The 25,904-nt window shown below is 41.6% G+C and overlaps 1 protein-coding gene and 1 long non-coding RNA gene across 5 annotated transcripts in view; one reads left to right on the forward strand and one right to left on the reverse strand.

The window, feature by feature from the left end:
• The window catches only part of LOC112487021 (uncharacterized), a 37,738-nt gene extending 14,965 nt beyond the window's left edge, over window positions 1-22,773 (reverse strand). Inside the window, exon 1 of the long non-coding RNA XR_003049721.1 lies at window positions 22,003-22,773. This is a non-coding gene — a long non-coding RNA (uncharacterized LOC112487021). The remainder of the gene's footprint in view (window positions 1-22,002) is intronic.
• Window positions 8,844-25,904, forward strand: part of sema6d (semaphorin 6D) — a 48,048-nt gene continuing 30,987 nt past the window's right edge. For 2 of the 4 annotated variants that reach the window (XM_008310180.3, XM_008310179.3), the window contains exons 1-2: window positions 8,848-10,192; window positions 14,273-14,319. In XM_008310180.3, coding sequence (XP_008308402.1) covers window positions 14,317-14,319 — 3 coding nt within the window. In that variant the 5' untranslated portion in view covers window positions 8,848-10,192; window positions 14,273-14,316. Of the gene's footprint in view, window positions 10,193-14,272; window positions 14,320-25,904 lie in introns of all 4 variants that reach the window. The other 2 variants (XM_008310175.3, XM_008310181.3) reach the window with 2 other exon arrangements.

Here is a 25,904-nt window from a genome sequence, read left to right on the forward strand (position 1 = left end):
AGCACTGTGTCTTTACTATGATGACACTTTGACTACAGTTACATTGGTGAAAAAAAACCCCAAACACTTAATATATATATCAATATATCGTATCACTGCCCCTGTATTGTATCACCAGATCCTGGCCCATACACAGCCCTAATAACTACCGCTCTGTTCCCACCATCAGCAGATTTGGCTCGGTACAAATCCAGTGCCATTGTTACTGCTAAAGTATAATGGACCTGGAGAGAGGCCACCAGCAGCAGCTAGAGTCCTCCGAGTCTCACAGGAATACCTGCCAGTTGATATTTGCCCAGAGTGGTGCAGTATGGATGTCTCAATGAACTATTATTATGATCCAGCAGTGGGGCCGGCCGGGGATCCACGAAGGAACAAAGTGTTTCTGTGTCATCACTTTCAGCCCTGATTCTGTGCATAATAGTGTAGCGTCACACAAGCCTGCCTCTACAGTAACAGCTACAGACAAGCCCTATAGGCAGGAAGACAATTATTCAACTAAAAGATAGCACGGTGCACAAACAGAGAGGTTTAAATGCTAATTCAGAGCTATTCAGACTTGGCGTCTCCTTTGGAAACTTCTTTCACAGACACGACACAATAAAAACACAATAAATGTGTTTCACGCTGCCGGATCATATCTATGCAAATTGCGTCCATCTCGTCTGACGCACGTCCAAATGATTTTTGGCAAGTCCACGTACTTTGGTCAAGAGAGAATGGAGGACAGAGAAGATTTTTTTTCCCATCAACCTTTGCAGAAGTTGTGCACACGCCAAAAGAGAAACTGACATTGTGTGTCTTTGACCAACACCATCTGGACGCAAGCGGGTGAGTTTTCCCACCAACTCCTAGTTGCTAATTGTTGATTGGTTGAAATGAAGATATGTCAGCGTGAAGTTGAAGTTGTCCAATAGTCGAGCTCTTAGACATCATCTGATGTTTTATACACGTGTAGTCTTTGAGACGTCTTAGACGTTGGTTGTAGTTTGGACAAAGACAAACATTTTAAATGTTTAAATTGTACAAATTAACTGTAGCAGCTGAAAATGTCCTGGAGAAGTCCTGGCAAGTACTAGCTCAAGAAAAGAGCTGAAGTATATAGAGACAATACAGTTAATCAAAGTTTTCCAGGACGGTTCATCTGCTGCAATGGAGGGAAACAAATCAGCACACCGAAGGTAATTAGCAATTTTAAAAGTATTTATATCCTATATATTTTTTTAAGTATATATGAAATCTGGCATGTGGTCACATGATCTGGAACATTTGCTTTTTGGATCTAGTTGCTGTAAAGTATTTGTTTTTTGGGGGATGGTTTGCTTTTTGGATCTAGTTACTGTAAAGTATTTGTTTTTTGGGGGATGAAATTAAATTCATTTCAAAAGTTCAGTGGAAGATCTTTATCAAACATTTTCTATTTCTCCAAAACAACATTAGCATTAAAGTTAGACAGAAATAATCTTTATCTCAAAGTCCCAGCCTGGATTAATGTTCCGGTCCTTCCATGATCGTTAACAAGACTACTGGGAATTTTCACTTTAGCAACTCGAAAATGAACTACAGCGTCAACTTAATATGTTTTAAAAAAAAGACAAAAATAAACCATTAATGCCTCACTGCCTTTCCAGACCGGCTCGCTGTTGCTCTCTGTTATCACCCTAGTGGTGTGATGTGAGGAGGCAATTGCTTTCCACAGATTGGACACCAACCTGCCCACCGCTGCTGTGAATTAGTGACACAGACATTAAGAACAAATTCACAGGTACAATTCTGATTCATTACTAAATGTATTTTTGTCAGGGGCCACTTAGAAGTGCCATAAACAATAATAGAGAACATTACGGCGGAGCTATTTAGCACGGTGCGGCTTTGTTGGAGGAAAATTAGTTTATTTATGGCTGGCTGACTTTTGATTATACCACATTTGACAAGAACAAATTCATAGCCGTGACAGTTTTGGCTCGTAATCACCCGGCATGATAAAGACAACATGGTTTGATGAAGTCTCTGGGGAGAAGGGGGGTCGATCTTGAGAGGCTGATAAGACAACACTGGTTAAAAGACACGTACCACTTCTTTTGAACACATTTGATTAGGTTTGTAAATTAATTGCGTTCCTCGAGGAGTTGCCTGCGGGAGGTGCAAATGAAAGTCGGATCGTGTTTTATATCCTCTCGTGCAATCACTGTGACTAGTGTTTACGTCAACTCTTTGAAAAAATAACATGGCACCGCCACAAAATACATATCCTATAATGCTGACAAATAACCTTCAGCCAAGCGAAGGCAAAACTGGCTGCTATAATGGAAGAATCATACAGCCTTGATGGATTATGAGCGAGCAGCGTATGAATCAGGCGGGGAAATAGAGAGTGAATTAGCATTGGGACAGGTCTCCTCCCCCAGCCTTCTAGCAGCCGACCATCATTCATTACAGTGATCTATGAGTGCTCTTTATGCCCTGTCTTGATATTTCAAACTCATGTGCGGCGTGGATCATTAGGGAAAGCTTTTACCATTAATAAGCAGACGTTGTTTACATGACTAATACTGCGAGAGGCAAAGGGGTTGAAGCATTTAGAGGAGGGCATTCATCTTCCCCACACCAGTAAATATCACCCAGATGCTATTAAAACTTACTGGGCCATAGGATAAACAGCTGGAGTGGGCCGGGATGAAAACCAAGTCTGAAGAAAGTAAGTAAGAAAGAAAGAAAGACCCACCTCCTAACATCCTAACCATCCTCCAACACACGGTTTTTCATTCTCACTACATTCAGGAAAACACAGAATTCTTAGGACTGAAGAAATGTAAGGTGTAGAGTGTGACTGTAGTGAGGAGTGTCGGGGAACGGGGGTATGTTTGCCCAGGGAGTCAGTCTGTGCTGCCGTTCTTATCAGAACAATTAATATCCATCCAGAGGTAAACAGACCTCAGTGCTATCAGCTGACTGAGATACCCACTGATAAGACGCACACTCGTAAACACATGGATAAAGACGCAGACAGAGCACCCCCCGCCCCCAGTGTGTTTTGTTAAAACTTTTTTAGATTAAAAAAGAGATTTATATGATATATATAGAAATATATGTTATATTATTCATGGGTTTTCTCGGCTTCCTCAAATCATTGATTAGGAGATAGAACGATTTCTAGTTTCTGATAAGAATTCTGATAATTTTATGGTGTCGGCTTCAGGTTTTTCCACTTAGGAATTCTGAATATCGGAAAAAATTGAGTGTGAATGAATGTTACATTACAGTGACAGTGCTGGAAAAAAGACAAACACAGTCACAGGATTTCAGCCAGGCAGTCGCCCCAGGTGTGATTGGTATGGTATTCCTATTCCACTGTAAAAGGTGTGACAGATGTGACGCACAGACTGACTAGCCAGTGATCGGAAATCATTTTTGACATGACTTGACCTGACCCTGCCACCCTGAGGTCGGCAAAAGATCATTTTGCATCATGCATTCTGTGTCCATGTGTGACCGTGCACGAAAACTCACTCACAAGCTGTGGCTAAGAAATGGTTAGCTTGGAAGTGTTTCAAAGTGAGATCCAGCCAAACGGTGGCCTTCTTTATTTTCAGACATAGTTTGTTGGAAGATAAACCCACTTTAAAGTCCTCTAGATCTGCTAAAAATAATAAAACCCCCCAGAGATCAGGGACCAGTTTTTTAAGCCTAAACCGAGAACAGAACCTGGTGCCGACCAGACTAGGAGGTAAGTATTAGTTACCATGGTGATAAGGTAGGTTTAGTAGCGCCCCTCCACCCTGTTTCTCTGCCGACTGATAGCTGGACTCATTGATGACTGACGACAGCAGAGACATGTCTCCGAGTCTGACTGAGATTATCTCTGAGGCCCGCCCACCCACCCCCCATGACATGAAGTCAACCAGCAAAGATCGAGGCTTAACTCGTCATCCTTTTAGAGAACGATGTAATTAACAAACTCTGATGAGCAATTTGTTCTCCACAGACAGGAGGAGGAGGACGAGGAGGACAAGTAGGAGGAGACTGGCCTGGTTTTCTGGTTTGGAGTAAGTGTGTGTGTTGACATGAGTGTGAATATAAGACAAACACACACACACACACATCTGCAAATATGTGCGACATTGCGGAGCTGATTTGTCCTTGAAGGCGATCTCCAGGGGATTCTGCCGATTAATCCGTCGTATAATCTGTGTTAATAAAACTGTGTCAGGGAAAACCCCAGCAGGAGCTGGAACCAATTACTACACCTTTCACATCAACCTGACATGAGCTTGTTGACTTGTTGAAGGAACGCCGTGGAGCAGCAGCTGAAGAGGAGCTGCACTTCCTCCTGGCTCTTCTGGGGATAAACGCTGTATTTGAAGCAGATTATCTGCGTTATTTCTGTCTCCTCCAGTGACGTGGGCTCCTGCCTTCAGAGGGAGCGCTGGGGAGAAGCTCCTTGTTCTGTGCAGTACAGTATTTTTAAAGACGGTGGTGGAGTGTTAGATTCATAATGCATGAAAACTCAGTACACGCTGTAGCTTCAACAACAAGACGTGTCGTCATCACCAGTCCATGTTTGGACCGTACAGCTGTTTTAGCAGTTTCTAAAAAAAAACACGTGTGGTGACTCTAGGTGGTCTGTAGGGAGCGATGACGTAGCCAGCAATTAGAAACATTTACGATACTTTATTTTTATACCACTTTAGTATAGAATAACTAGTACTTTTAAAGACTTTAGAACATTATCTGTGTTAACTGTAAAACCACTGACACCGTCATAATTTACTGATATCATTTAACATCAAAAACAGCAACGACTGGTTCTGGTCATATTCACTCGCTCACTCGTTGGACCGTTCGCCCACTGATCCTTCTGTCTTTTTCCCACTCCCACGTCTCGGTCCAAACTTCGATCCTAAATTACACCAGTCACTTCTTGAACTTTCTGCTTTAATGCATTGTTCTCGCCCTCTGCTCTCCTACACCCAGCTGTGTCCACGCACAGCTGCTGCTGCTGATGGACGAACATGTGTTGGGTAACAAAGAGATTAACTCAGCCCACTTTTACAGTGGTCTATAAATTACATGTACGTCTGTGCAGCGTGTAAACCTCCAAGGTGTATAAGGAGACCTGCAAGAATCCTGATGAGGCCGGGTTCCCAGGGAGCGTCAGCCTGTGGAGTGGGAACAAGCTGTTCAATCAAGTACTTCCATATGTTGTACTGTCCTAATGCATGTACGTAGGTCCATTCTTCCATACCTATTCTTTTTGTGGGTTTTTTCGTCTTGACTTTTTGCAATAAAACGTGCAACTTTTTTTAATGATTTAAATGCTGGCAGGTTCTTCTAAAACTGGCTTAATCAAGCAGTGGCCCGCGGGCCAGTCTGTGGTCATTTAACCAACACAAAGAAAGAGAAGCCCTCAACTGTCTGAGTAAGCAGAAATTCCAGAATAGACCATGAAGGTAACACACTCTTGACCTAGGAACATCTATTTAACTACACATCCCCCTGAGTGTCAACAGACGTTAGCATTTTACTGTACATCAGTTCAAAGCAACAGAAAATGATTGATAGAAACAGTCAACTTATCCTTCACGGACTGAAAAGTCAGGTCAATTCAATTCCACCAAAAAAGACCAAATTATAATAAATGGAAATGTCCAAACAACTGTAATACCAAACGTTATGAACGGAACTTTTTTTTTCTCCACAGTTTTCATGAGTAAAATAAAACACACGACAACTTCACCACAGTTTTCATGAGTAAAATAAAACATCTGTGTTAGACTTGGAGCCAAACCTCTGGCTCTGGGTTTATATTAGGAACTTGATGACCATGTGATGAGGTAGGTTTTATATACACTCCCAAAAAACGTTATTCTTAACTGTCAGTAAACGTTTGGGACCAAATACTCAACATCTGATTCTGAAAGTTTTTTTCTCTAGTTTTTTGAATGTGGTAGAGGGGTCCATGGTATCAAACCGAACCAGGTTTATCCTGAACACCTACGGCCACTTTACAACCTTTTTAATACTTGATGACATCATCCTGTCTGGGACCCAGATGTCAGCACCACATGACCAACACATCCTGTCCAGTAAAACTAACTGTCGCACAGATATAATTACATGTCATGTCTGTGATGATAAAAAATAAATTCATAAATAACTGCAGTACCAGCAAGATTTTCGATGGTTAACTTACAAACAATTATAATTTAAAATCTATTTTTAATACATTTTTAATCCTGTTATAAACAAGGAAGCTGACAAATGTTTACTTTATGCAAATATCTATTTATTGTTATGTCAACAATCCAAACAAGGACAACTACGGTCCAGAATATTCTCCAGAGTAACTGCAGTGGTATTGGTACTTTTGTTGGTACATATGCTGGACTGCATGTGCGTATGTGTACCAATGTATTTTTTATATTTTAATAAATATATAATAATCTGTGTGTGTTCTTATTGATTCAGTCATCAAACAAAAATTGAATTGAAAAAGGTTTCAATTATCACAACACTTCCTAATAGAAACACCATCAAAGGATAAAATTTGATTCATTTTCCACCTCGTCTCAACAACATCTACGTGTCAACACCATCTTCACGCATGTCATTTCAAATAAAGACAGAGATGCCAGAAAACAGGAAGTAGCTGCAATCTCACAGGACAAATCTGGTGTGGTGTAGGTCAGACTGTGACTCTGCAGTCCCGGAGTCGACCCGACTTCACACTTCACCCCTGCTCCATAATTACCTTCTCTGGCTTAAAGTCAAAAGTAGCCGACGCAGCATGTGTTAGCTTATTTTGCATTCTCCTAGATTTTACAGAATTTTCGTCTGCTCTGAAAATAACATAATAAACACAAATGGCAGCTTGTTGTTTGCCTGCTGACAAGTGAAAGCAGCTCTAATCCGCCGCCCAAACTGCTCTGACCCAGAAATAGAAGCAGGAGAGGCGTTTTTAGATGCACCCCAAATTGAAACACTGTCCCTGTCTGCCCCTAATAACTCCAGCTCTAGTTAGTTACTGTAATATTTGTTTTTTGTGGGTTGCCGACAGTACATATATAAACCAGAAATGTCTCGGTGTTAACAGGCTGAACATAAAGACGTAACTGCAGCTACTGCAGCTCAGCCTCCGAGTCCAGGCGTAGAGAATTAAGGATATTTCACACACCCTCGAGCTGTAGTCAATTACCATGCACTGTTGTTCACACTCAGCACCGGCGCGGAGGCAGTCCAGCCTGACAACAGATGTTATGAAACCTCACACATATGTACACACACACACAGGTACAGAGTAATTGGAATCCTGCAATGTAGTGAATTCTGGGGTCTTCCAAGTTCAGGAAGCACACAGGTGGTGGCAGACTGGTTCCAGTGGCTGGCAAATGTGTGGATGCATAATTAACAGAATGGTTTGGCACCTGACAGCCTCGGAGGTCATGGTGTCCTCTCCATTAGCCGGGCGCCAATCAGCCTGTGGATCAACTGAACACTGTCTTTGTCCCAGAAGCAGATTGCTTGGAGGACATCAATCACATTATACAACCCAAGCAGTAGCTGAGAGACACACACAAAAGCCTGGGCGAAGACAGCTGGAGATAGAGTACAGGAGTAATGTCTCCCACATGAAGCCGAGACACCACTCAGGGGGGTGTGAGGGAGAGAGGGGAGGCGAGAGAAAGTACACCCTGCTCAAGGACAAGACCTTCGGCATCGAGGAGCTTCACAAACCAGACCATCAAGACAAACACACACGTCCTGAGCCCAATAAACCTCTCACCATGTCCTGGCTAAAGGACAATTCTTAATGGTGAGGCACAATTAAATATTTTAAATTAATTACAGGCGTCGTAATTAATTAGTCGCAAATTGAATTCCGATTTATTGTAGTTGAGGAAGTAATCAAGATCATATTTACAATGATCTTTTTTCTATCTGCATTGTCTTCTACTGTGACATCACCAAGTACATTCTGTTCAGATTCCTCAGGGTGACAAACACCTGGGCTGGAGTGTGGGCATCTGTAGTGCATCCTGAAAGCAGGGAACTTTAAAGGTGTGATTTAATACTTTAATTCTGTCTGTATTTACTTTAAAGTTATCATGGGGTCAAGTCCCAGTCCTTTCATCTATAGCTCTCTTAAATCTGATTTTGCAGTTACTTCAATGATTAAAGTAAATGTTTTTCTTTCAAATGTCAGGAACACGGAGGTCAGTGTAGTTGTTTTCAAGGAAATGCCACAGCAGGTGTCGCCATCTTTAATCAATCTCAGACATTTAGTGGCATTTTGTCAAGTCACGTCATAAACATTTGATCATGTCAATAGAGTAATACAACAGAACAATGACTTTTATTTCAGAGTCCAAGGCTTAGTTCTGAATGTCAACCAACTGACAAGACTTACTGCAGTATTCACCGTCATACTTACTCTTCAGTCATACTAAGTACTTTGGTCAGTACCAGCCCTGGTTTTATTGGAGGTCCAGAAACAACAGCAGGGCTGGGTGGACAAACATTTGTGTCCACTCAGACCACAGCTCTAAATCTCTGCTCTTCTGTTGACCAGGAATTTGGCTTCAACACCAGGTTGAAGGAGTCCTTTGAATGGGCCAGTTTGGCCGGAGGGCTTTGAGGACAGGAACTGTTACTGTTATTGTGTGACTGTTGAGAGATTTACTTTGACTGATGGACACACACACACACACACACACACACACACACACACACACACACACAGATGAAAGGCCTTCTGAGTCTAAACTGGTCTCATAAAACCTAATGGTGGTAAGAGTGGGCTTCCTCCAGGACTAAAAAAAGATTGCTCTCTTTTGTCTTTCTAATAAATGCAATTTGCGATTTGACTTGCACTGTGCAGCGGTGCAGTTTACACACATTAAGTAAACTCTCTAGGGCCATGGTGGGCTGAATCTGGTCCACGAGCCTCAAGTTTAGCACGCTCTACAAGGAAACGTCTCCGGTGATGGGCTCATAATAATGTCAGATGATTTCAGATGGGCTAAATATGTGACATCAGTCCATGTATTTCACTTATATACACATGTGCTGCAGTAAACTGAAATGCAGTTAATATTCACCAGGACTCACTCAGCATTAAACTGGTGGCATTAGGTTAATGGACCAATCGTTTTTCAGTGAAGACAAGGCTGTATGTGACCTGTATCACTGTATCGGAACTGGACAAGGACAAACTGAGGGGGTGAGAAACTACCACTGCATCCAAATCAATCTGGGCCCAAACGTCTCTTTACCCCTGTTGGCAGTGGATGTGGACAAATCTGCATAGCAATAGAAAGGATGCACGCTTATTTCCAGTCTTTTCATCACTACAAATTTGATGAAAGGCTGTAGAAGAACACACTGACCAAAGTGAAAGTCAGTGAGAAAAGCTCTATGAGAAAATAAAGTCACAATAAAGTGACAATAAAATTAAATTCGACTTCCTGTCGGTTTATATACTTTATTTTTTAGATCGTATTGTCCTGAGAGACACCGTCTACTAATGCCCTTGTTATTCTCCCTGTATTTCCGTAAACCAACACGTCTTTTTCAAACGTGACTGTCCACATGGTGCAATGCGTGCCGTATGTGCGGCATAGTTATTATAAATAAATATATTATAAATAGGGGACAGTGTTGTATGTTCTGTTGTTTTCTCCTTGTTGCTGTTACTTTAATGGTCGCACATGAGTTGTACCACAAAACTGTCCCCCCAGGATTTCTAGTGCTACTGCTCTGTTTCATATGTATATATATATAAATTCTCTAAAAAAGTTCCTCAATTATGAAAATAGAGGACAGATGAAATACTCTGTATGCGTAGTCACATGGAAAGTCAACTAGAGTTGCTCCTTTTATCCTTTTATCCATGCCCATGGGCAGGGAATCTACGTCTGTTTGTTTTTCATTTGTTTTCTGTAAAGGTTTGTTTAAGTAAATGGAGACAGGGAGGTGGGGGTCATCCAGTGAGTTAAAACATAAGCCTTGAACTGTTAGCATTAAAGCACATCGTAAAAAAACTGTTCAAAGGATCAAAGGCAGAGTTGGGTTGTCAGATCTCAGTTCTAGGTTCATGGTGTGGGAAGAGTTTAGAAGTAGTGTTTAGTGTTGGAACTGATGCAGGATCTGAGCTGAAACCACTGAAGGACCAGGAATAAAAAGGAGTTACCAGGTAAAAGACCTGTACCAAGACTTTTTATTTTAAACAGTGTTAGTCATTGAAAAATGTGACATTAATATATATATATGTGTGTGTGTGTTTGTGTCTGTGTGAGTGTGTGTGCATGAGAACTGGTACTGATAACCAATAAGTACCTGCTTCCAAAGGCCGATAACTGATGGAGATATGAAAGACCAATGAGAAAAAGTATATTGAAGATATTTCATGACATGACAATACAATACACAGAACCACACTTTTCATGCCTTTCAACAAACTGTAAAATAAATAAGTAATAATTATAATAACAAATAAACAAAAAGTAAAAAAGTGCATTACACAAGTTAAAAATCCAAACACATTATCGGCTCATTTATCGTGCACCCCTGGTTTATATATACAGTATGTGTACCTCTGCTCGCCCAGGGACTGCAGCCCCTTCTTTGACCCTGGAAGACCATTGAACAGTAAACGACAACTGAATAAGGCCACAGATGGCCCGCGGGGCCAGACTTTGGACATGCCTCTTTGGAAAGTCCATCTTAATATAAGTTAATGTCGTGAACTAGGATCCACAGAGCGAGAGAAAGGAAAAGAGAGCTTTCAGGATTAATGTCTGGACAGGTTGAGTGTGGCTTCTGGTTTGCAATCTGAACATTTTCATTGGATCTGACAGAAAAAGAAGAGAGCGCTGCTAGTGCAAGAAAGGGAATAAATCAGATGGATACGGGGGGGGGGGGGGGGGAAAAGGGAAAAAAAAAAAAAAAATAGGGAAAGATAGCATATGAGTGGAGGACAGTTCCATCATGGAGGGGCCATAGCTACTCCACCACTGCTGTAGGCGCTGCTCCTCTGTCACAGATGTTACATTTATCACATGACTACTGTACATGCCCTGGTACAGACACGGACTCAGCAGGCGTTAGCCTGTCACAGACCGCCTTGTTTATTCTCAGTGAATATATGAAGTATGGAGCAGAGCCGTGTCAGGCTGCCCAGAGCCATAGAACCAGTGTCTGTGGGAGAAATAAAAGTCACCAGCCAGAGAGAGTTCAGATTTGTTTTTAAAGGATGCTCCAGCCATGGCAGTGGTTTTGGCTCAGAGGACCCAACTGGACCCATGCTGCAATAATAACTCATTCTGGAAATAACTTTCAGTATTTTTACCTCTGCCCTGGAACTGCAAACAAATAAGAAGCAGACGGATGGATTCACAGTACCCCAGACATTTGTCAGCCCTTGGGAGTCAACATTTCAAATGAGATCTAGCTAATTAATGATTTATTTCAAGACCAGTGAAGTTCAACTAAAACACCCGGGGTAAATAGACAAATTAGAAATAAAACTGATCCGCTTGAAACAGGCTGTGTACCCATGAAGATGCATTTGTTTGCCCTCTGAACCATCTATACACAAGGAGACAATTCTTTTTTTTTTTAAACGTGATTTTTCCTCCCTAATAACTCTGCATGCCTAAGGGGGGCCCACCCCTCATTCTGCTGTAAAGGAGGACTGTTAACTGTGTGACTCTACAGTAGTCCTAGACATAATACAACATACAACAAACGGGCTGAATATTCACCTTTCTGGAAGATATTTACTAAAAACCGTCAATCTGTATTGTGTATTATTTGGAACCAGCGCCCTGCATCCAAATCTTTAGGTGTACTCGTATATTTCATTTAGTTTTGTGTTGTCAGTTTGTGAAGACATCGCCTGTCTCCACCCAACACCAACCTCCACTGACCCCCTCACAGTGAAGACAAAACAGAAAGGGTACGTTTCAGTGATGCGTATATTTGTCCCGTCATCCTGTTGGTTGATCTGGAGCCAGTGTTTTAATGTCACTGGCCGCTCCACGGTGATAGAGTAATTACCATGTATGTAACCCTGCACCGTTCTCTCCTGTCTTACTTAATTGTGGTTGTCACCACCACTTCCATTTAGCTGCAGATAAGAAACTGCCAGATGCTGGTACACACAGGCTGGAGTCCCTGCTCACTGAGGCCGCATCAGGAAGATAAATGTGTTTACTAATAACTCTGCTATAGCCTCCATTCTGGCAGTTCATTGCCTGCCGGCTGGTGACTCATTCTCATCAGCGCAGGACGGGCGGAGGTGTAATATTACAGCTGTGTGGAGAAGGGTGTATATATATAGATTCTAATAAACACCAGTGGAGGGAGCTTTCTTTGATAGAGGAACACAGTTACTAGAAGAACGTACATCAGACATGGCCGGCTGATTTATGGCTCGGGTACGCAGTCTGACTGAGTATTTGTGGAAATGCTGAAGTATGTGCTAGAGCCGGGCGATATATAGAGTTTTTATGATGTATCCATATACGGGGGGTTCTCAACTTTTGTCGGAATTGTGTATTCTACGATGCAACACAACTCAAATCTATCGGTCGGAACTTACACACTGTACATAAGTACCTATGTCACTCACAAGTACTAACACAGTGGTACCATCATAGTCTAGAGCAGACATGGGCAAACTATGGCCCATGGGCCACATCAGCCTGCGGCCTGCCAAACGCTGGTGCTAAGTCTGGTAAAGGCTAATGTCAATCTTTCTGTTTCGTGCATTACAACGAATTGACTATATTTTCTGTTGTTACCACTAGACGGTGCAGACATTTAATGTAGATAACTAGATAGAACTTTATTAAGTCCTCGGAATTCCCTTCACGACATTAAGAAAATGTGCTAAATTATCCTTAAAAGTTTAGGTTTATTCTTGTACATTTTATTCATATTATTTCACCCACAACCAACATTCAACCACTACTGAATCGGCCGTCAAGCTAAAATGTGCCCACCCCTGAACTAAGACATAAAAACATCAGAAGAGTCTGCCCTACGCTTCTGAGCCATAACAAAGGGCAAAAAGTTCCCAAAAAAAAAAAACAACACAAACAAGACTGGCTAAACGTAAAGTTGTAGTGATTCCTCAAACCAGGATTATCAAAAGTATGGGACCTGTATACCACTGACACACAGGCATGCCAAACATGGTTTGATAACCACTGGCTGACTTCAGGGCTGAAGTTTTTTTGTGAATTAACAATCACCAAAAATGTTAAAAAACAAAACAAAACAAAAAAAACCCATAGGATCCAAACCCAAAGTCTTTGTCCTCTGCCCAAGTTGAGTCTTTATAAAGGTTGACAGTCAAAATGAGGGACAAACAAAATAAGACGACCCAAACCAAAACGATCAAATTTGAGTCACTCTCAAACCATGTGAGAAACATTGATCTCTGTATATAATGGTGTAACCTGATATTCCTTCATACAAAGACTTTTTTACTCAGGACAGAAAAGGCCCACAGAGACAGTCAATTATTAGTAGTCACTGGCTCATGTCCAAACACTAACTGTGCTCAGAGGATCACCTCTCTGTCAGGCTGATTGTCCCCAGCTGCCCAGTGGATCTTGGGTAACAAGAGAACCAAATAGCTGCTGATTAGCACAGAGAGAGAGAGAGAGAGAGAAACCTGAGCTAATAAAGGAGGAAGTGTATTTGGACCAACTCGCTACTTCAAAGGACAGAGATCTGATAAAGATTCTATTATTGTTGGTGTAATGCATGTACCACGTGAGGAGCAACTTTTAGGCATATAACTGTATTTGAAACAAGAACTACAGAAAAATTAAGAGAAAGTACTAGGAACTATTTTCAAAGAACCAGTAGGTTTTTCTTTAATGGCTGCCTATAGAAAAACTAGAAGAAAGTTTAATGATGACTGAGCAAATTAAACTTCTGTAAAATAAACGCCATTACTGATTCAATATCAGTATTCAGTACCAATTCAGTTTGAAGTACTGGAACTAGTACCAAGACAGTACTACTTGGACTTCCAAGTAGTTATTCCAACAATGATGTTTATCTTAAACACAGCAACCCCAAACTAGTGATTCCCAATCACTGCGCTGTGACACCTTAGTGTCACAAGAGGTAATCATGTATTATTGAAGAAGTCCTTTATTTATTAGCTGTAAATATTTTGTCTTTGTTCTTCTATGCAACAGTAACAGGCAGAATTATTAAACACTCATCTTTGCGTGTTTTTCTTCAATTCCTGCAGATATATCAGTTCAACTAAACAGGCCCGGGTTCCACACTGCGTAAATGGTGAGTAAATTCAACCTAGAAGATTGGTACATTTCAATACATATACTTTTTGTGACAATTTTTTTTAATGGTGCACCATGGGAATTTCTTTGTTGAAACAATGGAAATTCTCAGCATTCTGCATCATACTGTTAACTGGCCCGCCCTGCTGTAGAAATATGTTCAGCTCTTGAAGGTGTTGTGAATGTTCCTTCAGCTACAAGTCTGTCAGCAGAACCACAGATGGCATTAAATATCTATAAGTAATCAACAGTTGCATTACAATCCCATCTACTGCTCCTTTAAACGGTCACACTGCACAATTTCTCATTTCAAACAGGACATGGACAGAAAAAAAATAATCTCTGCTGGGATTTTCTGAAACAAAAAAGCAGGAAAAAGGCTGTTTCCTTACGAAATAAAACACAAACCCAACATGTTTAATGGCTGTGAGAATCTGTGTTAACAATAAGCCAACCATGGTTCCAGCTCCCAGACCTCGGGGGGAGCTGATGGACAGATTTACTGTAAAACCACCTGGTCTGAGTTTAAAGACCTGGTGCACTGGACTTTGTTTGCTACAGATCAGAAGACTCTGTTGGCAATGTTTGCATCAACCATGCAAGTGTGTGTTCCTGTGTGAATACAGCCCTGTGCATGCAGATTCTGGCCAAACTTGACTACAAACCAGAGGGAGAGCGAATGTTGGCATTTTAGTCTATAAAAAGATGAAAACTTGATTTTTAGTATAGTTTGAACAAGGTTGAGAAACAGGGGGATTCAAACCCAAAAGCTCCTGCAGGCCAAACACAAACTGTACCTCTGCAGCTTATAAACCATTATTATTCAACACACAGGCCATTGATTTATTTTTCTCGTGGACACAGGGGGAGCTGCAGACAATCATATTCACACCTTAACATAGGACAAAGATAACCAAAAACCTAAGTAATTATTTCTTAAATTGATCAAATTTGCTTAACTATATTTTAAGTTTGGCAAAATATGGAGCTAACCAAAAGTTCACAAAGAAACCAATAACTAAGCCCAGACGTAGTTAAATAATAAAGAACAAAAAGTTTCCCAAATATTTAGGGTGAAAAAGCAACTTTATCCCAGATATCTTTGGATGTGGTAGATGTTCCCCATAATTATGGAAAATTCCTTATGAAATGAACAACAGTTACGGCCAAGGCTCTAAAACTACAAATTAAAACACTACCTTTGTACACAATGCTAAGCTAACCAAACCCTGAGTTTGTTGTCAGTTTACCACTAACACTAGTGTCCACTGTGCACAGTTAGGTTAATTTGAAGAGGAAAAAGTGGAAGATTCCAGGCAGTGTGATGTTGAATAGAGGGAATAATCCACGGTACATTTCCATCTGGATCTCATCAGTGAGGGGCAGTGAGTATCTTGAACCGACGGCAGTGACTGAACTCACCACACACATACACATACAGTGACTCACCGAAGTCAGGAAAAGGAAGTGGCGTGCAGCTAAAACATGCAGAACTATGGGTGAAATGAATGCTTATATCATAAAAACAGTTCAGAAGTCAAACGAAGCATACAGGGAATTTCCACTGGGAGGCAGCGACCCCATGATATATGGTAGCTGCTACTGGGTAACATGCAGCTGGTTGGAATTTCTTCAGATTTTGTGATCTGGCATTAAAGTACAGATCAAGTCTTTAAAGTCCGAGTCTACTCATTGATATTTTCACGCAGAAAAATAATTGTAATCCCATTATATAATTTTGCATTGTACGTCTAGATTATTCTTATATTGAAACGTTTTTAAAGTCTTTGTTCGGGCTTATGGAGGATGTCATAAAATGGGCCAGAAATCCCTGAAGGAAGTATACCATGTCATTTTAGTACTGAATTCAACCATGACTAATTTGTGCATTTAACATCTGTGAAACACACCAATGACTGTATCCAGAGTTTTTGGTGCTTACTCACCACACCCTACATCTAGTCAAGGTCAGGATTTGAACCACAGTCCTTTACTTTGAGTCCAATCCTTCAAACCACTAGGCCGTGGGCTGGTGTACGTTTTTCTTGCTGAACAAATTATTTGGTTTTTAGTTGTTTTTTTTTTTAGATACATGGATACACGCAGTGGCATTTTAAGAGATACAGTGAGCGGACAGAGCCTACGCTTTAAAGCCAGATGTTTGCCGATTTGAGCCATGGGAATCGACGGTCTTTGCATGTTTTCTGTATGTGGTCTAGGTGAGGCTGTCCTTTTTTCGTAAAAATGCTTGGTTGTGGGGATTTTGATAGAAATTGATAAATACATCAATATTAGTAGCATGAGAACGTATCAATGCGCCAATATATATCACATATTTCATTTCACGATACTGTATACCTTCAACATTCTACAGCTGTAATTGTTTTTTTTAAAATATATTAACAACCCCCAGTCAAATATTCCTGTTGGTTCATTTTCTTTTCTTTCTCCTCTAGTGATTCCAAATGTAGATCTCTCTGTTCCAGTGTTAGTACCTGATGTTCAGATGGAACAGCATTGCGTTTTACTACAATTACATTGGTTAAAAATAATAATATAAAACTATAATATATTGTCGTGCCTATAGTATTGCAGTTTATCACAATATATCATATTGTTGCTGCTGTACAGTAACATGATACGTACCATATCGCCAGATTCTTGCCCATATGATTCATCCGTTAATAACCATATGTGCTGGAATAATATCATAAATAAACACTTGGTGTGAACTGAATCATTCTTCACCTTGTGTATCACAGAAGGAGCGGCTGACCCTGAGGGATTTTTACATTATCCAATGAGATTGGTTCCATTTGTCAAACTCAGTACAATCATTTGTCAGAAGTACTTTTCTTCTATTTCTATCAAGACAAGCTGGTTTTTACTGAAATCACAAAGCCATCTATTGACCACCTGTTTTCTGGCGTTACATAAACATGTGACCCTGTGATTTCCTCTCTATTTTTAAAAACTCCACCACAGTCTTCCTTTTTATAGAAGGTCCTCACCAGAACACAGAAAAAAGAAAGGGGAAACTGTAAACTCACGCACAGCAGGATGCAGAAAGGTTTGTTATATGGGGGAGTGAAGTCGTCTCCAGAAAGATTCCTCGTTCTCCACCACATTACATCCCTGACAGAAATATAATTGTATGGATCATCAAAAAGTTCCCACATGCTTCCTGCTTGCTATAAATAGACGTGCACTCTCTCTGGCAGCCAGTAAAATCTCTGGAAACCCTCCGTGCCTTCAGCAAGGATAGAGAAGTCTGGGGTCAGGATGAGGCTGCAGCCGTACAACTCCCTTCCCGCTTCCTAATTTTTTCCTCTCCAGGACCAAACTCTCTGCACAGTCCATACAGTACTAGGTTGACAACGACTTAAACAACTGCACAGAGACTGAGTGTACTTTGCCTGTGTGCCTCCGAATAGACTTTTGTTGTTTCGGATGCAGAGAGTCTTTAAAATTTTGTGACTCAGAGTTGTGTATGGACAAGGACATGGAGTAGAGCTCTGCTCCTTGACGGTCAGTCTGTCCAGCTGCTGGTCGTTTTATTGATTGCCTTCCTTCGCTTGCAAGGCGGTGAAATCAATTCAATTACAGATGTCAATTTCACTTTGTTACAACCCACGAAGATATGACTTCTTTTAGACTGCTCCCATCGACGCCATTTCCAATGAAGACGATAGTTGTGTAAATAAGCCTGACCAGTGGCGCTCAAATGGCGACCTGCGGGCTGAACACATTTAAGGAGGTCCTGGTGTGTGTTTGTTAATGTGTGTTTGTTAATGTTATACATTTATCCAGTTTCTCTCACTTCACACAATGTCTTTGCAGAGGCACAAAGGAAATAGTTCTGAAGGAACTAGAAACTTGTCAACAGAATCTGTGAGATCTTCAGCCATTAAGACGATATTCACAATCACATGACCCCCCACCCCCCAAAGCCCCACATCACACAGACTTGATCCTGTAGCCCCTTTCTGACCCACCTATTAGGCCACACACAAATATAGAGTTGAAAGGATCCGACAGAGAAAACCAGAAAACTGGTGTGAGCGGCAGAGGAACATTCTCATGTACGCTGCGTGGTTCTGCATGTGTATGTGTGAACATGCTGTGTGAGAGAGGGGTGGAGTCAAGTCTTCTCTATAGAGCTAAAAAATAAACAGTTTATAAAGAGGCCCTGCCACTCTTCCATTTCAATGTAAATGAGTCTGACTCTGTTAGGAGGTTAAAGAACTCTCCGGGGGCCCGGGGACTGCCACTGCCGGGGTCACACACGCACCACTGTGTACACACACACAATCGTGGCAAAACCGGGCAAACAGAAACACACCAATGCACACAGGCACAAACCTGCACACACACACACACACACACACCGAGAGGCCCAGATAAAGAGCTCAGAGTGCCTGTCAGAGTGTCACATCCCATTAGGCCACAGGCTGCTGTGTGTGTGCAGGCAGCCATGGAGCTTTTTTTCTCTTTTATTTTCAACACACACTCTTTTTCTCACACACGCACACTCACTTACTCCCCACGAACCGCCCCGCCTGGCTGACATGCTGTTTGAGACAAAACACACAAAAGACAACGGAACCTATCTGAAAAGACAAACATCTCCTACATTTCCTACATCACACACAGCAGGCAGCGGCGGAGGAAACAAAAACGAGCTGTAAACGTTTTTAGATGAACACAGGCCGCACTGAAGCGCTGAAGGATTTCCCAAGTCGTTAACTCTGTCCTACGCACAAGAAACGTGACAGTTGTACAGCAGTTGCTCCATTAACTGCACTGTTGCATGTTTGTGTCCATTTTTACACTATTTGTAAAGTAATTATTAATTGTTAGTGTTTAAGATTCAACCTACATTTCAGTGCAATCAGTATTTTTTATATGCATCATATATATAGAAATATAAATACATATATTAGGGCTGTTTCAATTTCTAATCGGACTGATCACATGAGAGCTGTGGAGTTATTCATTATTTTAAAATGATTAATCATGATTACAACTGATGAGTCAACGTTCCTGCGACCATTTCTGTCTACTACTGGAACAGAAGAGAAAAAACATGACGGAATTATTATTATTATGGACAAATACCATGAAAAATATACCAAAATAATATAATTATTATATATATATATTAATGTCAAAATGTCTCTTTATATAGTTTATATAAACTGTATACAAAATATATATATATATATATATATGTATATATATATACATATATATATACACACATACATTATTATTGTCAGACGGTACATCCAGACCTCTAACAACAGACCTGTGATTTTAATAGCATTCTCCCCTAAGGGCCTCAGGCCACATATGACAAACACAAGAAAATATAAAAAAATAACAAAACAAAAAAAAAACAAAACCATTAGCATTTCGCCCCACCACCTGTCCCCAGCTGTACAGGCCCTGACTCAGCTGATGCAGGCAGGTGTGTCAGTGTTGCAGCCTAAAGCGCTGACATGCTTGGGTGGTAATACCAACCCGGCCCACATCATCAAAAGTCTCTGCATTGTGCGTCTTCAGATTTACTGTACCATCCCTCCTACCCCCACTCCTATCTCTCTCCTTGTCTTTGCCTTTTCACGTCCAGACAGCCAGCTGACAACTGCTGCTAATAACATTCATTTGAACACAGCGGTGTCTTCATCTGAGGGGAACTCCCTTCACCGCACAACATTTACCTCACACTCACTTGTCCTTTTAGTCATTCCACTGACACAACTCAGTCCAACACCACTGCTGCTTCATCAAACCCTCTCTTTGAGCTGGAAACCACAGGCCAGACCCCCCTCTTCCCCTCGCCCCCAATCTTCCCCCAGGGGAGAGACTGATTCACAGCTATACAGTCAGAATCTTTCACATAAACATGCTCAGACTACTCATTACTGCGTTTACTTTTCACCCACATACATCTAACCCAGTCAGGGATTGGCTGTGCATCACTCACAGCCCTACATGTGCACACAGGCTGAGACGGGCAGGCCGTCAGACAAACAAACAGGAAAAGGCAGAGCTGTAAAACTGATCATTGTGAAATTAATTCTTGCTGCACCTTGTCTATGTGATCCGTGTGATGCAAGGGAGACCCCCCCGGGTGCTTGCAGGAAAGTAGATGAGACCATGTTTGGCTCAACCTCACACCTACGACTACAAAAAATGTTTTGAACGGGGCTTGGTTTCCAAGGAAAAAGAAAAAAAAAAGAAAAGAACATTGGCAGAGAGATCAAAACAGTGTGCTCTTCAAAACCAAATGAATAGAGTTCAAATGATTTATTATGGTTTTACAAACCCTGAATTGAAATCAGGTTGTATGCATTGGATTTGATTGATTTTAATAAATAAACATGCGCATGGAGTGAGTGAAGTCTCTCAGTTCATTATTTGTTAAAGGCGATGTATGTCTGAGGCAGCAGACGGCGACTCGTATCACGTAAAATAGTTCAACCTTTGACTTGGGTTGGTCAAATAAGCTGCAAGTTTGTTTACTGTTGACTGCTTTAAATTGCAATTTTTCTTTCTGGATTTTCCTCAAATTCATGAGACATGAGACATGACACTATGAGAAGATACACGGTTTGAAGTTCTTGTTGTTTTCTTTTCTGGATTTTCCTCAAATTCATTTTAACTATGAGAAGCTACACGGTTTGAAGTTCTTGTTGTTTTCTTATTTTTTGAGAACTTTTTAAATAATTTTTTGAGTTTTAATGAGCAGAAAAAGACAACTTAAACCACAGTGGATTCATGTCATAGGTGAAGCCTCCTCTTTAGAGAGAGACCATCCTATTCTACTATTGTCAACTACTGCTGAGTCAGCACAGTCACCTATAGAACAGGCCTTTATGGGCCTTAGACAATACACACAGTATGATGTGTTGACATCAGCGGAGCTGTTCAGCCATAGAGGTGATTTCTCTGACACTTCTGTCATGTGACCATCTGTCTGTAGGACGACTCGTCAGAGGGATCTTAAAACCAACTGAGGACAAGACTCAACAGGAGAATATTTTGTCTAATGTTCTTGTCTTATCTCCAAGTTCAGAGGATCATTAAGCTTTAATCCACTGGATCCTTGCCAGGTGGAAAACACTTGGTCTTTAGTTGATACGTTGTTCTAACTTCATTTCATCGTAAATGTGAAACAACATTTGAGAACTCAAAACGCCCCAAACTTCACTGCACATAATAATTTTGTCTTTTGGCTATAAACACAAGGACACCCCAGCTTTTCAAAGTAACAAGACCATTGTTGCAAGTGTAAAAGGCACAGAGCTGAGGACTGGAATTATTTATTTTGTTTATTTATTAAATACTCTGTCAACTCCGTTTGGGAATTAGTTCAAAACCTATTCATCAAATATAACAACCCATACTTGACCCACAGACCAGTCTGAACTGGTTCGAGTCATTACCATCAGACACATCTGTCCTAAAACTTTTTGACTTGTATGTCTGTCTCTGACTAGACACTGGAGTTGCCCCCAGGGGGCGTTATCTCTCTATCAACAACAGTGGATCTGCTTTATTCTGGACCACAGACGAGATCGTATACGTACCTTTAATGACATAATGTTCACCAAGAAACATCAATAATATTATAAAATGAAAACATTGTTAAAAAGACAAAATGCGTTTTACTCACCGAAACTTCTAAATAGTTGTACACAAACTCCCTCCTCATCGCTTTCCTTTAGACGAGTTCAGTTGTACAGATTAGCCGTGAGTTCCAGTTCGAACAACCCGGTCCTGTCGTCGTCCATGCTAACGATTAAAGTCCAGTCCTGTCGATTTAAAACGTTTTATTTCGCTTCAGGCTGAGAATGTTCGCTCGACAGAAGCAGTGGACTCAGAGAAAATGTTACTATCGAACGTGTTAGCCGCAAAATGCATTTTGTTAAGATTCAAGACTGTATTCTTTGACCGCCCAATCAAAATCTGATTGGTTAAAGAAGCAACGCTGTTGCTGTTCAATGTATGCTTCTAGCGACCGCACTACTGATTCTACTGAAGGCCTTAGGGCAGATTTCTTTTAACCTGGCAACACCTGAGGCTGAAATATGATTGGATAAAAAGTATGCACGACTGAAAGCAGCGCAACGACAGGAAAGCCGAGAGCGAGACAGAATGATGAGAACAGAATACTCGGTATTATTTTATAATAATTCATGATATAGCTATATTGGAAACTACATTAGGTTCTGGTACTGTTGAGACAGAGGGGGCTTTACTGGACTGTACCCACTGATGACAGAAGATTACAGGGACATGACTGACAAAAGAGGCTGAAATAAGCACAGCAACGAACACTGACATTTTTCCATATGAATTTCATCACTTGGTTTGTCCTTCTGTTTTAGCAAAATATAGTATAAATATTTAGAAATTTTGTTTTATCTGAATTACTCTCCATTTACTTCGATTTAAAAAAAACTTAGACATAACTATTATTAAAACAAAAATGAAAATATTATTATGAAAAAATAATTATAATTATAATTTTTTTTAATTAGCCTTTTGACAGAGCCTTCGTATTGAAAAGAATGTGAGTGGGCTGAATAATGAAAGAGGATCATGCAGTGGATGGGGGGGGGGGCGGGGGGGCTGGGACTGTAAAGGCTTTATTTGACATGCAGTCTAACACTCTGTAGCCCCAGGTAGGACACGAACACAGGAATGAGCTTCTTCAGCAGTCCATCCAACAGGAAAAGTGCAGACAGAGGCTTTCCCTCTAATGGATGCCATTAATTATCATCCACCCTGGTACTTTGTAGTCATCACTACCTCGGAACTAATCCCTAGGTGTGTGTGGTGTCACAGACTGCTTACTGTCTGTCTGACTGTCTGTCTGACTGACATGATGCACACTCTGGAGCTGTTGTTATGATACAGAAAAAACCTTACTGTTTTTTTACTTACTTTTTGTTTTTTTACTTTTTACTGTTTGTACAGTTTTTTATCCTGTACCTTTAAGTTGTTGAGCTGAAAACCAGAACCATCCCAGTACTGCCAGATGGAGCTGAAGGAATATTGTCACACTTTTCATTTTGAAACTGGAGCCGCAGCTGTAATCAATGCTTCTCCCTCCAGTATACTTGTATAAATACTCGTACTCTGGGATTACTACAGTAGTACCATAAAGAGCCATTTATTGAGTTTGGCACAATTAAAAACTAATGTACCTGCAGGAGATAAAATAGCTTTTATTCACTGATCGCCAGCGGGAGCAGAAATCTACAGTAATATTCATTTGGCCCAACGTAGGGAGGGGTGGGGGTGTGTGTGTGTGGGGGGGCAATCAATGCCTTCAAAACAGCCCACTTAATACAGTTCCATTAAAAGCTGCAGCTCTCAGAGCCGCACCACAAAGTCCACTCCACTGCAGCCCAGCCCAGTGGAGTGGACCACAGACGACTACAGCCCGTCCTGACAACTGCTTTTTAAAATGACACCTGACACCCCACCCCCACCGCCCCCACCACCCCCTCACTGCCATTCAGAGACACACTTGAAGAAGGACGTCTGTGGGAGTGGGGACGAGATATGGACCAGTGGTAATGTAGTGGGGTGTGGGGGGTCAGACACTCAGGCTACATCCTTGGCCTTAGCCACACACACACACACACTTTATGCAAACATGCAGATTGAAAATCTGTCTCTTTCTGTGACCCTGGACGGTTGACCTGTCCACCTGTCCCTCTGCAGTCTTTCCAGTAGAAGGTGAATGATGATGAATCACCTATAATATTCCAGTCATCTGTTTATTTTGACGTATTTCTGCCGAAGTTCTTGCTTGTTTTTAGTACTTTTCTCGTCTCTGGACTTGAACTAACTGCCGTCCCGTCTACTCATCTCTCTGTTAATCCCCTGCGGAGGCGTGACGTAGCCACAGAAGACGAAGCGTGTTGAAGCCGGTCAAATCTCAAGCGTAGAGCATTAACCCTGTCACAACTGGCTGGAGATGTGGGCTTTACTCCAGGTCGGAGAGAGGGAGAGAGGGAGAGAGAGAGAGAGAGAGGGAGAGAGGACAGACTAAATCCTTGGACTGTGCTAATTAGACTGAAGCTGGTCGGGCCTGCTGCAGCCTGTCTGATGGCTGACCTGGTGAGACGGGATTACCTGTCTCCAGCTGCTCTCCTCCCTGCTGCCCTCCTTTTTTAACGCCAGGTTACTGTGACTGCAGTGTTACGCATACTTTGTATTTACTATGTCATAAGGTGTGTCATGAATTAGTCTGATGGAATACTACAGGAAATAGTTAGGGAAGACGTGTGCCGTCATCGGTTCCACCAGGGTTCTAGACTCAGTAGGAGCAGGGTTGGTCCAGATACCAGGGACCGAGAGCTGGTACTGACAAAGACAACCTGGTATGGGTGTGGCTCGTCTGTGTGCACGTGAACAGACAACGTGATGATTGTGATAAGAGCGGAGCGCCTGGAGGGCCTCCTCCTGGAGGGCCTCCTCCTGGAGGTCCTCGTCCTGGAGGCCCTCCTAAATCCCAGTGTCTGCCGTGGTCCTGAAGGCCAGATCATTCTTGTCATTTCCACTAACACACACACACACACACCCCTGGCCTCCAGCTGAGTGGGTGTGTGTGCACCTGGTCTGGATCATGAAGCTCATGGCGTCTCATCAGGACTGTGGGCTAACACCCCAGATTAGCCTGTTCAAATCAATGTTCGGGTTAATCAGCATGGAGCATCAACCACTTAAGTGAAACGTCTAACTCTTCTAACACCACAACATTATAAAACTGCACCTGGTATTAACACCAGGTGAACAGATGAAGAAGAAACTCTCGGTGTTATCACTGAGCGGTCAACCAACACATTACTGTCAGTTACTTAAAGACGGACACGTTTTATACTGTATATGAATATATATTATATATTGCATATTTACATATATTTACATATATGTAGTAATAGATAGTAAAAATATACTCAAATAATTTTGTATCATTTTCCACTGATTTAGATTCATTGCACTGTTGCAAAACATATTTTCCAGTATGTGAAAATATACAAATAGTTAAATAACATAAATAAAAAATATATTTGAGGCACTTATGACACACACACATGAATTATGCAACACACGTTTTCTCCACCAGAGAAGCTTTTTGGCGTCTCCAAGGTGCAGAGAAGAAGTCATTTGCAGCAGTTGTGGTATTTTGCTGACTGGAGTCATATGCTCACCCTCATCCCAGAGAGAAAGTTCTGGGATAAAGAGATTTTTGCTTAAATCCCTGATGGCCTCCCAGCCCCGAGGAGGACTTAGCTGCTGACTGACAGCCTGGGGGGCTGCTGGGACTGGGAGAGGCGGAGAGGAAGGTAAACATTTGTTATGTTGGAAGTCGCGGCTTTAGGTTCCTCCCTTTGGCAGGATGTGTGTGTGTGTGGTGAGGGTGTGGGGGTGTGTGGGGTCAGAGGCTGCAGTGTTGTACAGCCAGCGCCGGGTCATCTTACTGTAACTTCTACTGTAATTCTACTCAACAGTGAAATGCCACAGTTAAGACACAGGGTTCTGTGTTTGTGGGGGAGCACA

Source organism: Cynoglossus semilaevis, chromosome 5, assembly GCF_000523025.1.
Source record: "Cynoglossus semilaevis isolate Cse_v1.0 chromosome 5, Cse_v1.0, whole genome shotgun sequence".
Taxonomy (NCBI): Eukaryota; Metazoa; Chordata; class Actinopteri; order Pleuronectiformes; family Cynoglossidae; genus Cynoglossus; species Cynoglossus semilaevis.